General features: G+C 45.0%; 1 protein-coding gene across 2 annotated transcripts in view; it reads left to right on the top strand.

Annotated features, from left to right (window-relative positions):
• The first annotated feature begins 1,653 nt into the window (after positions 1-1,653).
• Positions 1,654-18,337, top strand: part of LOC139382931 (F-BAR and double SH3 domains protein 2-like) — a 120,879-nt gene continuing 104,195 nt past the window's right edge. For both annotated transcript variants that reach the window (XM_071127206.1, XM_071127205.1), the window contains exon 1: positions 1,654-1,896. In XM_071127206.1, the coding sequence (XP_070983307.1) occupies positions 1,876-1,896 (21 nt within the window). In that variant the 5' untranslated portion in view covers positions 1,654-1,875. The remainder of the gene's footprint in view (positions 1,897-18,337) is intronic.

Below are 18,337 nucleotides of genomic sequence, written 5' to 3'. Positions count from 1 at the left end.
TTAAAAACAGCTTCTATCTCAAGGCCATCAGACTGTTAAACAGCCATCACTAACTCAGAGAGGCTGCTGCCTACATTGAGACCCAATCACTGGCCACTTTAATAAATGGATCACTAGTCACTTTAAACAATGCCACTTTAAATAATGCCACTTTAATAACGTTTACATATCTTACATTACTCATATCACATGTATATACTGTATTTTATACCATCTACTGCACCTTGCCTATGCCGTTCGGCCATCGCTCATCCATATATTTATATGTACATATTCTCATTCACCCCTTTAGATCTGTGTGTATTAAGGAGTTGTTGGGAAATTGTTAGATAACGTGTTAGATATTACTGCAATGTCGTAACTAAGAACTAAGGGCGGGACTAAGGGCAGCAGCGTAGCCTAGTGGTTAGAGCTTTGGACTAGTAATTGAAAGGTTGCAAGTTCAAATCCCCAAGCCGACAAGGTAAAAATCTGTAGTTCAAGGCCACTGTTTCTAGGCTGTCATTGAAAAGAAGAATTAGTTCTTAACTGAGTTGCCTAGTTAAGTAAAGGTTAATAGAAACATAAGCATTTTGCTACACTGCTAACCAACATTTTATTTGATGTTTACTGTTAATTTTTTATTCTTTATACCTCTTTTGTTTAAAATCTATTTCACTTGCTTTGAGAATGTAAACATATGTTTCCCATGCCAATAAAGCTCTTAAATGTAATTTGAATTGAGAGAGATCTAGGAAATTGACCATTCATGTTGCTGTCCACTGAACTGAACTGTATCTTTCACATCAGTGTTCAACACAGGTGCCAACCCATTACACGGACCTCAAACAATCTCAACTGTGCGTGTGCGTGTGCGTGTGCGTACACATTTTTACTATACTTGTCAGTAACAAAAGTCCTCACAAGAATAGTAAACCAACTAAAATTATGAGATGAGGAGATTTTTCTGATCCTCACTTGTAAAAAGGCTATTTTAGGCTGAGAAGTTTAGGGTTAAGGTTAAAATTTGGGTTAGGATTAGAATTAGGGTTAGGGTTTCAGGTTAGGGGTAAGGGAAAGTAGGATTTTTAATGCGAATTAATTGTTTCCCAAAAAGTCCTCACAAGTAAAGTCAGACGTGTGTGTGTGTGTGTGTACGTGCTTGCGTGCGTGCGTGTGTGTTAAACTTGGACTGAAATAAAATGCGTAAATTCCTGAAGGGCGAAAATCTATATATCTGGGATTGGCTAGCTTGCTTTTAACTGTCTGGCAGATCTGATCGTTCTGCGTGCAATCGATGTTTCCTCGATCGACTACACGTTCTTGTTGCTATGCAGGTCCAGAGACGCAGCCAGTCTCCTTGCGAAGCAGCAACGGCGTATTGTCACGACGAAGGGGCTTTTCGTTTCACGTAAATCAACCATTAATTTATTTTTTGTTGAGTTCATATTTACACGAGATTCCTATTCAAATTGTGTTGCTAGTGGTTTAAAACAAGAAAGGACTGTTATAGAAGCTATGTAGAAAATTCAGATAGGATCGTTTCTGGCCCTGTTTGGATTTGTCTTTACCTTCCATCACCACAGGAAGGCGCAGTTGTGTCTAATTTCGTGGGGAAACATCAACACCTCTGGCCTCCATTGATTTCACAGTCCCCGTCTGTCTCTGGACCCCGCAGTGTTCTCCTAAGGTCGGCTAGTGTAGAGTTGGTTTAGCCTGCGTTCGCTTTTCATTCTAACATGTCCGCCAGAGTCCAAATCTGACTGCTTTTTCTCCACATTTCCCTCCTTCTTGGGGGTTCGAAGGAATTATCCACCACCCCCTCATCCATTGGATTTGTTTGGAATAAACATAGCTATTTCTTAAGGAATACACCATTCATGTCAATGCTTCAACATGCAGCCCCCGCCGAGAAAGGTGAGTTTTACTGGGCTAGCTAACGTTGTTTCTCTCCAACCCTGTGCTATCTAGGCATCTAAATTATTTATGTTACATTGTTGCTAGTTAGCCAGCTATCAGTGGGATGTTGACTTGCTAATAACGTTTATATGTAACGTTAAGGTTAGCTACTTAGCTAGCTTGCTATTATTAGCTATGTGAGTTGCACATATTGTAGCTATTTTGTATTCGACTGTCAATTTCAACCCTGGTTGTAGTTATGTTAGGGTGCCTAGCCCCCTGGTTGTAGTTATGTTAGGGTGCCTAGCCCCCTGGTTGTAGTTATGTTAGTGTTAGGGTACCTAGCCACCTGGTTGTAGTTATGTTAGGGTACCTAGCCACCTGGTTGTAGTTATGTTAGGGTGCCTAGACACCTGGTTGTAGTTATGTTAGGGTACCTAGCCCCCTGGTTGTAGTTATGTTAGGGTACCTAGCCCCCTGGTTGTAGTTATGTTAGGGTACCTAGCCCCCTGGTTGTAGTTATGTTAGGGTACCTAGCCACCTGGTTGTAGTTATGTTAGGGTACCTAGCCCCCTGGTTGTAGTTATGTTAGGGTGCCTAGCCACCTGGTTGTAGTTATGTTAGGGTGCCTAGCCCCCTGGTTGTAGTTATGTTAGGGTACCTAGCCCCCTGGTTGTAGTTATGTTAGGGTACCTAGCCACCTGGTTGTAGTTATGTTAGGGTACCTAGCCACCTGGTTGTAGTTATGTTAGGGTTAGGGTGCCTAGCCCCCTGGTTGTAGTTATGTTAGGGTGCCTAGCCACCTGGTTGTAGTTATGTTAGGGTGCCTAGCCCCCTGGTTGTAGTTATGTTAGGGTGCCTAGCCACCTGGTTGTAGTTATGTTAGGGTACCTAGCCACCTGGTTGTAGTCATGTTAGGGTACCTAGCCCCCTGGTTGTAGTTATGTTAGGGTACCTAGCCCCCTGGTTGTAGTTATGTTAGGGTACCTAGCCACCTGGTTGTAGTTATGTTAGGGTACCTAGCCACCTGGTTGTAGTTATGTTAGGGTTAGGGTGCCTAGCCCCCTGGTTGTAGTTATGTTAGGGTGCCTAGCCACCTGGTTGTAGTTATGTTAGGGTGCCTAGCCCCCTGGTTGTAGTTATGTTAGGGTGCCTAGCCACCTGGTTGTAGTTATGTTAGGGTACCTAGCCCCCTGGTTGTAGTTATGTTAGGGTACCTAGCCCCCTGGTTGTAGTTATGTTAGGGTACCTAGCCCCCTGGTTGTAGTTATGTTAGGGTACCTAGCCCCCTGGTTGTAGTTATGTTAGGGTACCTAGCCACCTGGTTGTAGTTATGTTAGGGTGCCTAGCCCCCTGGTTGTAGTTATGTTAGGGTACCTAGCCCCCTGGTTGTAGTTATGTTAGGGTGCCTAGCCCCCTGGTTGTAGTTATGTTAGGGTGCCTAGCCCCCTGGTTGTAGTTATGTTAGGGTGCCTAGCCACCTGGTTGTAGTTATGTTAGGGTACCTAGCCCCCTGGTTGTAGTTATGTTAGGATGCCAAGCCCCCTGGTTGTAGTTATGTTAGGGTGCCTAGCCCCCTGGTTGTAGTTATGTTAGGGTGCCTAGCCACCTGGTTGTAGTTATGTTAGGGTGCCTAGCCCCCTGGTTGTAGTTATGTTAGGGTGCCTAGCCACCTGGTTGTAGTTATGTTAGGGTACCTAGCCACCTGGTTGTAGTTATGTTAGTGTTAGGGTGCCTAGCCCCCTGGTTGTAGTTATGTTAGGGTGCCTAGCCACCTGGTTGTAGTTATGTTAGTGTTAGGGTGCCTAGCCCCCTGGTTGTAGTTATGTTAGTGTTAGGGTGCCTAGCCCCCTGGTTGTAGTTATGTTAGGGTACCTAGCCCCCTGGTTGTAGTTATGTTAGGGTGCCTAGCCCCCTGGTTGTAGTTATGTTAGGGTGCCTAGCCACCTGGTTGTAGTTATGTTAGGGTACCTAGCCCCCTGGTTGTAGTTATGTTAGGGTGCCTAGCCCCCTGGTTGTAGTTATGTTAGGGTGCCTAGCCACCTGGTTGTAGTTATGTTAGGGTACCTAGCCACCTGGTTGTAGTTATGTTAGGGTGCCTAGCCCCCTGGTTGTAGTTATGTTAGGGTGCCTAGCCCCCTGGTTGTAGTTATGTTAGGGTACCTAGCCCCCTGGTTGTAGTTATGTTAGTGTTAGGGTGCCTAGCCCCCTGGTTGTAGTTATGTTAGGGTACCTAGCCCCCTGGTTGTAGTTATGTTAGGGTGCCTAGCCCCCTGGTTGTAGTTATGTTAGGGTACCTAGCCCCCTGGTTGTAGTTATGTTAGGATGCCAAGCCCCCTGGTTGTAGTTATGTTAGGGTGCCTAGCCCCCTGGTTGTAGTTATGTTAGTGTTAGGGTGCCTAGCCCCCTGGTTGTAGTTATGTTAGGGTACCTAGCCCCCTGGTTGTAGTTATGTTAGGATGCCAAGCCCCCTGGTTGTAGTTATGTTAGGGTGCCTAGCCCCCTGGTTGTAGTTATGTTAGGGTGCCTAGCCCCCTGGTTGTAGTTATGTTAGTGTTAGGGTGCCTAGCCACCTGGTTGTAGTTGTGTTAGGGTGCCTAGCCCCCTGGTTGTAGTTATGTTAGTGTTAGGGTGCCTAGCCCCCTGGTTGTAGTTATGTTAGGGTACCTAGCCCCCTGGTTGTAGTTATGTTAGGGTGCCTAGCCCCCTGGTTGTAGTTATGTTAGTGTTAGGGTGCCTAGCCACCTGGTTGTAGTTATGTTAGTGTTAGGGTGCCTAGCCCCCTGGTTGTAGTTATGTTAGTGTTAGGGTGCCTAGCCCCCTGGTTGTAGTTATGTTAGGGTACCTAGCCCCCTGGTTGTAGTTATGTTAGGGTGCCTAGCCACCTGGTTGTAGTTATGTTAGGATGCCAAGCCCCCTGGTTGTAGTTATGTTAGGGTACCTAGCCCCCTGGTTGTAGTTATGTTAGGGTGCCTAGCCCCCTGGTTGTAGTTATGTTAGGGTACCTAGCCCCCTGGTTGTAGTTATGTTAGGGTGCCTAGCCACCTGGTTGTAGTTATGTTAGGGTGCCTAGCCACCTGGTTGTAGTTATGTTAGGATGCCAAGCCCCCTGGTTGTAGTTATGTTAGGGTACCTAGCCCCCTGGTTGTAGTTATGTTAGGGTACCTAGCCCCCTGGTTGTAGTTATGTTAGTGTTAGGGTGCCTAGCCCCCTGGTTGTAGTTATGTTAGGGTACCTAGCCCCCTGGTTGTAGTTATGTTAGGGTGCCTAGCCACCTGGTTGTAGTTATGTTAGGATGCCAAGCCCCCTGGTTGTAGTTATGTTAGGGTACCTAGCCCCCTGGTTGTAGTTATGTTAGGGTGCCTAGCCCCCTGGTTGTAGTTATGTTAGTGTTAGGGTGCCTAGCCCCCTGGTTGTAGTTATGTTAGGGTACCTAGCCCCCTGGTTGTAGTTATGTTAGGGTGCCTAGCCACCTGGTTGTAGTTATGTTAGGGTGCCTAGCCACCTGGTTGTAGTTATGTTAGGATGCCAAGCCCCCTGGTTGTAGTTATGTTAGGGTACCTAGCCCCCTGGTTGTAGTTATGTTAGGGTACCTAGCCCCCTGGTTGTAGTTATGTTAGGGTGCCTAGCCACCTGGTTGTAGTTATGTTAGGGTGCCTAGCCACCTGGTTGTAGTTATGTTAGGATGCCAAGCCCCCTGGTTGTAGTTATGTTAGGGTACCTAGCCCCCTGGTTGTAGTTATGTTAGGTTACCTAGCCCCCTGGTTGTAGTTATGTTAGGGTGCCTAGCCCCCTGGTTGTAGTTATGTTAGGGTGCCTAGCCCCCTGGTTGTAGTTATGTTAGTGTTAGGGTGCCTAGCCCCCTGGTTGTAGTTATGTTAGGGTGCTTAGCCACCTGGTTGTAGTTATGTTAGGGTGCCTAGCCACCTGGTTGTAGTTATGTTAGGGTGCCTAGCCACCTGGTTGTAGTTATGTTAGGGTGCCTAGCCACCTGGTTGTAGTTATGTTAGGGTGCCTAGCCACCTGGTTGTAGTTATGTTAGGGTGCCTAGCCACCTGGTTGTAGTTATGTTAGGTTACCTAGCCACCTGGTTGTAGTTATGTTAGGGTGCCTAGCCCCCTGGTTGTAGTTATGTTAGGGTACCTAGCCCCCTGGTTGTAGTTATGTTAGGGTGCCTAGCCCCCTGGTTGTAGTTATGTTATGTTAGGGTGCCTAGCCCCCTGGTTGTAGTTATGTTAGGGTGCCTAGCCCCCTGGTTGTAGTTATGTTAGGGTGCCTAGCCACCTGGTTGTAGTTATGTTAGGGTGCCTAGCCCCCTGGTTGTAGTTATGTTAGGGTACCTAGCCCCCTGGTTGTAGTTATGTTAGGGTGCCTAGCCCCCTGGTTGTAGTTATGTTAGGGTGCCTAGCCCCCTGGTTGTAGTTATGTTAGGGTGCCTAGCCCCCTGGTTGTAGTTATGTTAGTGTTAGGGTGCCTAGCCCCCTGGTTGTAGTTATGTTAGCGTGCCTAGCCCCCTGGTTGTAGTTGTGTTAGGGTGCCTAGCCACCTGGTTGTAGTTATGTTAGGGTGCCTAGCCCCCTGGTTGTAGTTATGTTAGGGTGCCTAGCCACCTGGTTGTAGTTATGTTAGGGTGCCTAGTCACCTGGTTGTAGTTATGTTAGTGTTAGGGTGCCTAGCCACCTGGTTGTAGTTATGTTAGTGTTAGGGTGCCTAGACACCTGGTTGTAGTTATGTTAGGGTGCCTAGCCATCTGGTTGTAGTTATGTTAGGGTGCCTAGCCACCTGGTTGTAGTTATGTTAGGGTGCCTAGCCACCTGGTTGTAGTTATGTTAGGGTGCCTAGCCACCTGGTTGTAGTTATGTTAGGGTGCCTAGCCACCTGGTTGTAGTTATGTTAGTGTTAGGGTGCCTAGCCACCTGGTTGTAGTTATGTTAGTGTTAGGGTGCCTAGCCCCCTGGTTGTAGTTATGTTAGGGTACCTAGCCACCTGGTTGTAGTTATGTTAGGGTACCTAGCCCCCTGGTTGTAGTTATGTTAGGGTGCCTAGCCACCTGGTTGTAGTTATGTTAGGGTGCCTAGCCCCCTGGTTGTAGTTATGTTAGGGTGCCTAGCCACCTGGTTGTAGTTATGTTAGGGTGCCTAGCCACCTGGTTGTAGTTATGTTAGGGTGCCTAGCCACCTGGTTGTAGTTATGTTAGGGTGCCTAGCCCCCTGGTTGTAGTTATGTTAGGGTGCCTAGCCCCCTGGTTGTAGTTATGTTAGGGTGCCTAGCCACCTGGTTGTAGTTATGTTAGGGTGCCTAGCCACCTGGTTGTAGTTATGTTAGGGTGCCTAGCCACCTGGTTGTAGTTATGTTAGGGTGCCTAGCCACCTGGTTGTAGTTATGTTAGGGTGCCTAGCCACCTGGTTGTAGTTATGTTAGTGTTAGGGTGCCTAGCCACCTGGTTGTAGTTATGTTAGGGTACCTAGCCACCTGGTTGTAGTTATGTTAGGGTGCCTAGCCACCTGGTTGTAGTTATGTTAGGGTGCCTAGCCACCTGGTTGTAGTTATGTTAGGGTGCCTAGCCACCTGGTTGTAGTTATGTTAGTGTTAGGGTGCCTAGCCCCCTGGTTGTAGTTATGTTAGGGTACCTAGCCACCTGGTTGTAGTCATGTTAGGGTACCTAGCCCCCTGGTTGTAGTTATGTTAGGGTACCTAGCCCCCTGGTTGTAGTTATGTTAGGGTGCCTAGCCACCTGGTTGTAGTTATGTTAGGGTGCCTAGCCCCCTGGTTGTAGTTATGTTAGGGTGCCTAGCCACCTGGTTGTAGTTATGTTAGGGTGCCTAGCCACCTGGTTGTAGTTATGTTAGGGTGCCTAGCCCCCTGGTTGTAGTTATGTTAGGGTGCCTAGCCCCCTGGTTGTAGTTATGTTAGGGTGCCTAGTCCCCTGGTTGTAGTTATGTTAGGGTGCCTAGCCAACTAGTCACTACGAGCTGTTTGGTCAGCTAGTTAGTTCTGGTTGTGGTGTTGAAGAACCGCTATCTGGTAACTAACCACAAGCCCAACAACTTGTTATAACTAATGTTACTACATCGCTAAGGTGGCTGAACAAGTACTGTACACTTCATTATCTTTCTGTTGCAGTTTGTTCCCTTTTCTATAGTTTTTAGTTGTTCAAATCTCTGAAACGTTTTGTTGAGCTAACGAGCAACCTTGTTGACACACTACTTGATGACTTGCTGTTGTCTATCCCGTTAACCCACGCGGTTAGATAACAGGCTTCCACAAAGGCATAGCTATAGGCATATCATCTGTAGTGGGACATAGCTAGTTATGATAATGTTTCGAAACAAATTTTAGGTACAGTGATGAAGTATAAAACAGGAAAATCATGTTTCTGACAGCTCGGATGACTTCATCTGGGCTGGAGTAATGTCCGCGTGTTCTGCCCCGTAAAACATAGCTGACCAGAAGATAGGAAGGGGCTCCACAACGCTGTTCCATTAGCTGTTTTTAGCACAGCCTTGCATTGTCTTTTAGTGTATTTTGGACAAAACCTATCTAGCTAACTGGCATTTTGCTTGCGCCGTTCAGTCAGCTGGAGGAGAAGGAATGTTCCGCTGTGGTCAGTCACGGAAGGGTTACTGTAATGACGCTGTTTGCTATACAAACAGCACCGTGTCTTATTCAGGGTAGCTCATCACAGCTGTCTAGTTATTACCGACAGCCCACACAAAACACGCATAAAACACCGCGCATTTAATTTCCATTCCATAGAGACCGGTAGTCATCCGGTCTCGAACCTTAGTTTCCATCACCGATAATATTCAACGACATGACCTCTGTCGGTAGCTAATACAAGAGGATACTGCAGTAATCCATGGGCCATTGTCTACTGTCTTCCCTTTGTGTGTGTTTGTGTTTTGTGACAACTCTCTGGTACAATGTAGAATATACTGTAACAAAGTGTAGTGTCCCTTTGTCTCTTTCTGACTGCCATTTACCATGTGTGAAATAGTCTGTGTTTCTCTTTCATGCTCTTAGTTATTCCAGAATAGGTGTATGAGAACCAGTTACCGACTTGCAGTACCTGAGCCCAGTTTTCACTTAATTACTGGTTATTCCCTGGTGCTGTTGCTGCTCGTTGTGGGCAGACTGAACATGTCACATCATGTCCTCCCCTTTATGGGTGGGATAGAGAGTACATCTCCCCTCTACCTCCCCATTCTCTATCTCTTTCTCCCTCCTTTATCTTTCCTGTTTCTCCTCGCCCTCACTCTCTCGCTCTTCCCTCGCTCTCTCGCTCTTCCCTCACTCTCTCGCTCTTCTCTCGCTCTTCCCTCACTCTCAGTCTCTGTGTCTTCTCTCATTCTCTCTCCTCCCTCTGTCCTTTTTTTCTGTGTTCTTGTATGTGACTGATGAAAGGAGGGATGGAGTGAAGTCACTTACCCCTGATAAACCCCTCCCTCTCTAACCCTGATAAACCCCTCCATACACCACTCCCTCTCTATCCCTGATAAACCCCTCCATACACCACTCCCTCTCTAACCCTGATAAACCCCTCCATACACCACTCCCTCTCTAACCCTGATAAACCCCTCCATACACCACTCCCTCTCTAACCCTGATAAACCCCTCCATACACCACTCCCTCTCTATCCCTGATAAACCCCTCCATACACCACTCCTTCTCTATCCCTGATAAACCCCTCCATACACCACTCCCTCTCTATCCCTGATAAACCCCTCCATACACCACTCCCTCTCTATCCCTGATAAACCCCTCCATACACCACTCCCTCTCTATAACCCTGATAAACCCCTCCATACACCACTCCCTCTCTAACCCTGATAAACCCCTCCATACACCACTCCCTCTCTATCCCTGATAAACCCCTCCATACACCACTCCCTCTCTAACCCTGATAAACCCCTCCATACACCACTCCCTCTCTAACCCTGATAAACCCCTCCATACACCACTCCCTCTCTAACCCTGATAAACCCCTCCATACACCACTCCCTCTCTATCCCTGATAAACCCCTCCATACACCACTCCCTCTCTATCCCTGATAAACCCCTCCATACACCACTCCCTCTCTATCCCTGATAAACCCCTCCATACACCACTCCCTCTCTATCCCTGATAAACCCCTCCATACACCACTCCCTCTCTATAACCCTGATAAACCCCTCCATACACCACTCCCTCTCTAACCCTGATAAACCCCTCCATACACCACTCCCTCTCTATCCCTGATAAACCCCTCCATACACCACTCCCTCTCTAACCCTGATAAACCCCTCCATACACCACTCCCTCTCTATCCCTGATAAACCCCTCCATACACCACTCCCTCTCTAACCCTGATAAACCCCTCCATACACCACTCCCTCTTTATCCCTGATAAACCCCTCCATACACCACTCCCTCTCTAACCCTGATAAACCCCTCCATACACCACTCCCTCTCTAACCCTGATAAACCCCTCCATACACCACTCCCTCTCTATAACCCTGATAAACCCCTCCATACACCACTCAATTGAATTTGAGGGGCTTTATTGGCATGGGAAACATGTTTTACATTGCCAAAGCAAGTAAAATAGATAATAAACAAAAGTGAAATAAACAATTAACAGTGAACACTACTCTCACAAAAGTTCCAAAAGAATAAAGACATTTCAAATGTAATATTGTGTGCAAATAGTTAAAGTACAAAAGGGAAAATGAATCAATATAAAAATGGGTTGTATTTCTAATGGTGTTTGTTCTTCACTGGTTGCCCTTTTTTCTTGTAGCAACAGGTCACAAATCTTGCTGCTGTGATGGCACACTGTGGAATTTCACCCAGTAGATATGGGAGTTTATCAAAATTGGGTTTGCTTTCAAATTCTTTGTGGGTCTGTGTAATCTGAGGGAAATATGTGTATCTAATATGGTCATACGTTTGGCAGGAGGTTAGGAAGTGCAGCTCAGTTTCCACCTCATTTTGTGGGCAGTGAGCACATAGCCTGTCTTCTCTTGAGAGCCATGTCTGCCTACGGCGGCCTTTCTCAATAGCAAGGCTATGCTCACTGAGTCTGTACATAGTCAAAGCTTTCCTTAAGTTTGGGTCAGTCACAGTGGTCAGGTATTCTGCCACTGTGTACTCTCTGTTTAGGGCCAAATAGCATTCTAGTTTTCTCTGTTTTTTTGTTAATTCTTTCCCATGTGTCAAGGAATGATCTTTTTGTTTGGGTCTAATTGTGTTGCTGTCCTGGGGCTCTGTGTGGTCTGTTTGTGTTTGTGAACAGAGCCTCAGGACCAACTTATTTAGGGGACTGTCTCCAGGTTCATGTCTTTAGGTGATGGCTTTGTTATGGAAGGTTTGGGACTTTTTGCAGAATTCTGCATGCTGTTTAAATTTGGTGTTCGTCCCATTTTGTGAATTGTTAGTTTATGAGTGGACCCCAGACCTCACAACCCTGAAGGGAAATGGGTTCTATAACTGATTGATTCAAGTATTCTAATTGGTATGTTGAATTGTATGTTCCTTTTGATGGCGTAGAATGCCCTTATTGCCTTGTCTCTCAGATTGTTCACAGCTTTGTGGAAGTTACCTGTGGCGCTGATGTTTAGGCCAAGGTATGTATATTGTTTTGTGTGATCAGGGCAACGGTGTCGAGATGGAATTTGTATTTGTGGTCCTGGTGACTGGACCTTTTTTGGATCACCATTATCTTTGTCTTACTGAGATTTACTGTCAGGGCCCAGGTCTGTCAGGGCCCAGGTCTGTCAGGGCCCAGGTCTGTCAGGGCCCAGGTCTGTCGGGGCCCAGGTCTGTCAGAATCTGTGCAGAAGATCTAGGTGCTGCTGTAGGCCCTCCTTGGTTGGGGACAGAAGCACCAGATCATCAGAAAACTGTAGACATTTGACTTCAGATTCTAGCAGGGTGAGGCCGGGTGCTGCAGAATGTTCTAGTGCCCTCGCCGATTCGTTGATATACAGTACCAGTTAAAGGTTTGGCCACACCTACTTATTCAAGGGTTTTTATTTTCTTTGGTACTACATTGTAGAGTAATAGTGAAGATGTACACTACTGTTCAAAAGCTTTGCGGTCACTTAGAAACGTCCTTGTTTTTGAAAGAAAAGCAAACATTTTGTCCATTAAAATAACATCAAATAGATCAGAAATAATTGTAAATGACTATTGTAGCTGGAAACGGCTGATTAAAAAAACAAAAAAACAATGGAATATCTACATAATTGCAAAGGGGTTTTCTAATGATCAATTAGCCTTTTAAAATGATAAACTTGGAACACAGGAGTGACGGTTGCTGATAATGGGCCTCTGTACGCCTATATTCCATAACAAATCTGCCGTTTCCAGCTACAGTAGTCATTTACAACGTCTACACTGCATTTCTGATCAATTTTATTATTATAATAATTTTTACCCCCTTTTCTCCCCAATTTCGTGGTATCCAATTCATTGCTACAACTCCCGTACTACGGGCTCGGGAAAGACGAAGGTCGCGAGTCATGTGTCCTCCGAAACACAACCCAACCAAGTTGCACGGCTTCTTAACACAGCGCGATGAGACAAGGATATCCCTACCGGCCAAACCCTCGTTAACCCGGACGACGCTAGGCCAATTGTGCGTCGCCCCATGGACCTCCCGGTCGCTGCCGGCTGCGAAGGAGCCTGGGCTCGAACCCAGAGTCTCTGGTGGCACTGCGATGCTGTGCCTTAGACCACTGCGCCACCCGGGAGGCCCTAATTTGATGTTATTTTAATGGAGAAAAATGACCCCAAAACAGTAAGTTTTTTTTCTTTTTTGGTTTTGTAGTTTTCTATTCAATGCCATTACAGTATCCATTGACTTAGGACTCAATTTGCAGTTCCTATGCCTTCCACTAGATGTCAACAGTCTTTAGAAATTGTTTCTTATAAATGAGGAAGTAAGACCAGTCTGAATGAGTGGGCGCTGACGTGTCACAGAGCTTTTTTTATGTGCAACCCCGAGGAGTGTATTTCTTGTTTACCTTTTATATTGACGACGTTATTGTCCGGTTTAAATATTATAGATCATTTAGGCTAAAAACAACCTGAGGATTGAATATAAACATCGTTTGACATGTTTCTATGAACTTTACGGATACAATTTAGATTTTTTTGTCTGCCTGTTGTGACTGCGTTTGAGCCTGTGGATTACTGAAGAAAACGCGTAAACAGGTTACGCGAGGTTTTTGGATATAAAGAGACTTTATCCAACAAAAGGAAGATTTATTGAGTAAATGAATGTCTTGTGAGTGCCTCCATATGAAGATCATCAAATGTAAGGTATTCATTTTATCTCTATTTCTGAGTTTTGTAACGCTTCTGCTTGCCTGGTTAATGTTTGTAATAATTTGTCAACTGGGCTATGTTCTGGGCTAGGTATGTTCTGGGCTAGGTATGCTTTCACCAAAAAGCATTTTATAAATCTGACACCGTGGTTGGATTAACAAGAAGTTAATCTTTAAACCTATGTAAAATATGTTTTGTTTTCTGAATTTTTATAATGAGCATTTCTGTATTTGAATTTGGCGCTCTGCAATCTCACTGGATGTTGGCCAGATGGGACGCTAGCGTCCCACATACCCTAGAGAGGTTAACTAGTGATTATTAAGATTGATTGTTTTTTATAAGATAAGTTTAATGCTAGATAGCAACTTACCTTGGCTCCTTGCTGCACTCGCGTAACAGGTTGTCAGCCTGCCACGCAGTCTCCTCGTGTAGTGCAATGTAATGTAATCGACCAGAATCGGCGTCCAAAATGCAGATTACCGATTGTTATGAAAACTTGAAATAGGCCTAATTAACCGGCCATGCCGATTTAATCGGTCACCCTCTAACAAGAACAGCTCAAATCAGCAGAGAGAAACGACACTCCATCATTACATTAAGAGTTCAGTCAATCCAGAAGATGTCAAGAACTTTGAAAGTTTCTTCAAGTGCAGGTGGAAAAAACCATCAAGCGCTGTCATGAAACTGGCTCTCATGAGGACTGCTACAGGAAATGAAGACCCAGAGTTACTTCTGCTGTAGGGGGTAAGTTCATTAGAGTTACCAGCCTCAGATTGCAGCCCAAATAAATGCTTCAGAGTAAATGTAACGGACACATCTCAACATCAACTGTTCAGAGGAGACTGCGTGAATCAGGCCTTCATGGTCGAATTGCTGCAAAGAAACCAATACTGAAGGACACCAATAAGAAGAAGAGACTTGCTTGGGCCAAGAAACACGAGCAATGGACATTAGACTGTTGGAAATATGTCCTTTGGTCTGATGAGTCCATATGTTAGATTTTGGGTTCCAACCGCCGTGTCTCTGTGAGGCACAGAGTAGGTGAACGGATTATCTCTGCATATGTGGTTCCCACCGTAAAGCATGGAGGAGGAGGTGTGGCGGTGTTTTGCTGGTGACACTGTCTGTGATTTTATTTAGAATTCAAGGCACACTTAACCAGCATGGCTTCCACAGCATTCTGTAGCGATATGCCATCCCATCTGGTTTGTGCTTAGTGGGACTCCCATTAGTTTTTCAATATGACAATGACCCAAAACACACCTCCAGGCTGTGTAAGGGCTATTTGACCAAGAAGGAGAGTGATGGAGTGCTGCATCAGATGACCTGGCCTCCACAATCACCCGACCTCAACCCAACTGGGATGGTTTGGGATGAGTTGGACCTAGAGTTACAAAGGGTCGGAAACCTTTCGGTAAAATTACGTAATTTTATAAATGTTCCATGGGAAAGGTAAACCTTGGAATTTGGGGAGTTTTGCTTAAATTCATCAAGTGTTCACTTATAACAGTCAACTTTTTTCAGTGGGATACACAAGGCAATTCTAGGTCTTGTGGCATATTTTGGTTATACTATCCCCAATTCAATGGAATTGTAATCCTCTACGTGCACAGTGCATTCTTCCATCACATGTAAGGCTGATTCTCAAGATCACTAATGAGATGCTATTGAGCCCACACTACTACACTGTCTGAGCCAAGCACTACATGCTTTCTGGTAAGTTTTGATTACAATTCTGGTTGGGGTGAATATATTTTATATGACATACATGGGTAGTGTTAATTCACCTGTTTCCATACAGGTTTCATTTTAAAACATTTATCTTACAAAGGAGTTGTTTAATCTAACTGCTTAACTACTTATCTGTACATTTTTTTACTCATACTTTTCTAATCTTCACAGGAAAATTCCACTGGAACTATCTGATATGTGGAGACATTTCACTGCAGCTAGTGTAGGAAAGGAAAGCTGTGTACATTTGAAATACTGTGCCAAGTCATATGTGAAGAATGCAACAAAGATGCAGAATCATCTGGCCAAGTGCATGAAGTTCCCTCAGCGCTCACAACAAGCAACCTCTGACAAAAGTGTCTTGCTCGAGCTGTGTATGCAACTGGTTCACCTCTGCTCACAGGCAATGTGTATTGGAAGAGATTTCTGAATGTTCTTCGCCCAGCATACACCCCTCCAACCAGACATGCTTTATCTACTCATTTGCTGGATGCAGAGTTCAACAGAGTTCAAGTGAAGGTCAAGCAAATCATAGAGAAAGCAGACTGTATTGCAATCATCTCTGATGGGTGGTCGAATGTTCATGGGCAAGGAATAATTAACTACATCATCTCCACCCCTCAACCAATATTCTAGAAGAGCACAGACACAAGGGACAATAGACACACTGGTCTCTACATTGCAGATGAGCTGAAGGCAGTCAATGACCTTGGACCACAGAAGGTATTTGCACTGATGACAGACAATGCTGCGGACATGAAGGCTGCTTGGTCTAAAGTGGAGGAGACCTACCCTCACATCACACCCATTGGCTGTGCTGCTCATGCATTGAATCTCCTCCTCAAGGACATCATGTCACTGAAAACAATGGATACACTCTACAAGAGAGCCAAGGAAACGGTTAGGTATGTGAAGGGTCATCAAGTTATAGCAGCAATCTACCTCACCAAGCAAAGTGAGAAGAATAAGAGCACCACATTGAAGCTGCCCAGCAACACCCATTGGGGTGGTGTCGTCATCATGTTTGACAGTCTCCTGGAGGGGAAGGAGTCTCTCCAAGATATGGCCATATCACAGTCTGCTGATATGGACAGCCCCATCAAGAGGATCCTCCTGGATGATGTATTTTGGGAGAGAGTGGTAAGCAGCCAGAAACTTCTGAAACCTATAACTGTAGCCATTGCACAGATTGAGGGAGACATGTCATCCTGTCTGATGTTCAGACTCTGCTTGCAGATGTAAGAGAAGAAATCCGTACCTACCTGCCCACTTCACTGTTGCTCCAAGCAGAGGAAACTGCAGTTCTGAAATACATCAGAGTGAAGACTTCTACCTGAAGCCTATACACGCTGCAGCGTACATGTTGAACCCCAAGTATGCTGGCAAGAGCATCCTGTCTGGTGCAGAGATCAGCAAGGCGTGTCTCACCACCTTGGCCTGGATGAGGGCAAGGTTGTTGGCAGTCTGGCGAAGTACACTTCCAAGCAAGGGCTTTGGGATGGAGATGCAATATGGCAGTCGTGCCAACTTATCTCATCAGCCACCTGGTGGAAGGGACTTTGTGGATCTGAGGCTCTTTCCCCTGTTGCCTCCATCATCCTCAAAATCCCACCAACATCGGCCGCCTCAGAGCGCAACTGGTTCTTGTTTGGGAACACACACACCAACGTACGCAACAGGCTGATCAATACAAGGGTTTAAATTTTTTTGCCATCCGGGAAAATGTGAGGCTTTTTGAGTCTGACAACGAGCCATCCTCAACAAGGTTGAGTGTGACAGTGAAGATGAGGCCTCAGAGTCTGATGTTTATCACGAACCGGCTCGAAGTTCGTAACAAAAAGGGAGACAACGTGGAGATAAGGAATAACAAAATATAATTATTAACTGAGGTAAACTAAATACAATGGTGTGTGTGTGTAGTCAGTAATCAGTGGTGTGAGTGGTTGGGTGCATAATTGTGATAATGATGGGTGTTGAAAGGTGCCAAAACAAACAAACAAAACGGCCACAACCGAAATCTATCAGTGTCTGCATGGAGAGAGTCTCCTCAATGAATGGGGAAGAGGTGCATTTATCCTGGGACACACCCAAGCCCAGGTGTGTCTCATTTCGCTGACGACCCTCTCGGCTCCGCCCACCGACATTAAGGATTACAAGAGCAAAGAGAGAGAATTCGGCAGACAGAGTGGGAGGGTCGTCATAAGGTTGGAAAGTGACAGTGAAGATGAGGCCTCAGTCTGATGTTCAAATAGTGGACATGGAGGAGGTCCAGGGAGAAGACATGGAAGCCTGAGAGGAAGACAACCAAAGCTTTAGTTTCTAGACTATCATTTTACAGATGTATGTTGAAAACGTTTGTGGGAGATGCGATGGATCATTGGGGATCATTCAATATTCCCTTTATTTTGTTGTTCAGTGAAATCATCCCATGTTAAGAGTCAACTAATTTAAAGTTCAATTCGTAACTAAATAGTTTTTTACATTTCTATTGGAAGGATTTAATCATTTGCAATTATGTCTACTTATGATAAGGTAAACGTTTTTGTCTCCACATGATATGGTAAATATATCCAATGCAATAAAACATCTACATTTAAATGGTATTAATATTAATTTGCATATATTTCTGTTAATTCCCATATTCCTGTTAATTCCCACAGAAAGTTTCCACCTCTGAATATTCCCCAAAATGTGCAACCCTAGTTGGACCGCAGAGTGAATGAAAAGCAGCCAACAAGTGCTCAGTATATGTTGTAAAAGCATTCCTCATGAAGCTGGTTGACAGAATGCCACAAGTGTGCAAAGCTTTCATCAATACAAAGGGTGTCGACTTTGAATAATTTAAAAATATATTTTGATTTGTTTAACACTTTTTTGGTTAATAGTAACGTCTTCACTATTATTCTACAACGTTGAAAATAGTACAAATAAAGAAAAATCTTGAATGCGTAGGTGTATCCAAACTTTGGACTGGTACTTAAATGTTGAAGAGGGTTGGGCTTATGCTGCATCCCTGTCTCACCCCACGGCCCTGTGGAAAGAAATGTATGTATTTTTTGCCAATTTTAACCACATGCTTGTTGCTTGTGTACCTGGATGTTATAATGTCGTATGTTTTTCCCCCCAACACAACTTTCCATCAGTTTGTATAGCAGACCCTCACGCCATATTGAGTAAAGCTTTTTTGAAATCAACAAAGCATGAGAAAACTTTGCCTTTGGTTTATTTTTGTCAATTAGGGTGTGCAGGGTGAATAAGTGGTCTGTCGTACGGTAATTTGGTAAAAAGCCAATTTGACATTTGCGCAGTACATTGTTTTAACTGAGGAAATGTTTGAGTCTGCTGTTAATGATAATGCAGAGGATTTTCCCAAGGTTGCTATAAACACATATCCCCTGGTAGTTATTGGGGTCATA

This window comes from Oncorhynchus clarkii, chromosome 24, assembly GCF_045791955.1.
Source record: "Oncorhynchus clarkii lewisi isolate Uvic-CL-2024 chromosome 24, UVic_Ocla_1.0, whole genome shotgun sequence".
Taxonomy (NCBI): Eukaryota; Metazoa; Chordata; class Actinopteri; order Salmoniformes; family Salmonidae; genus Oncorhynchus; species Oncorhynchus clarkii.
The sequence above is the reverse complement of the archived record's forward strand: the minus strand, read 5'-3'. Positions and strand labels throughout refer to the sequence as shown.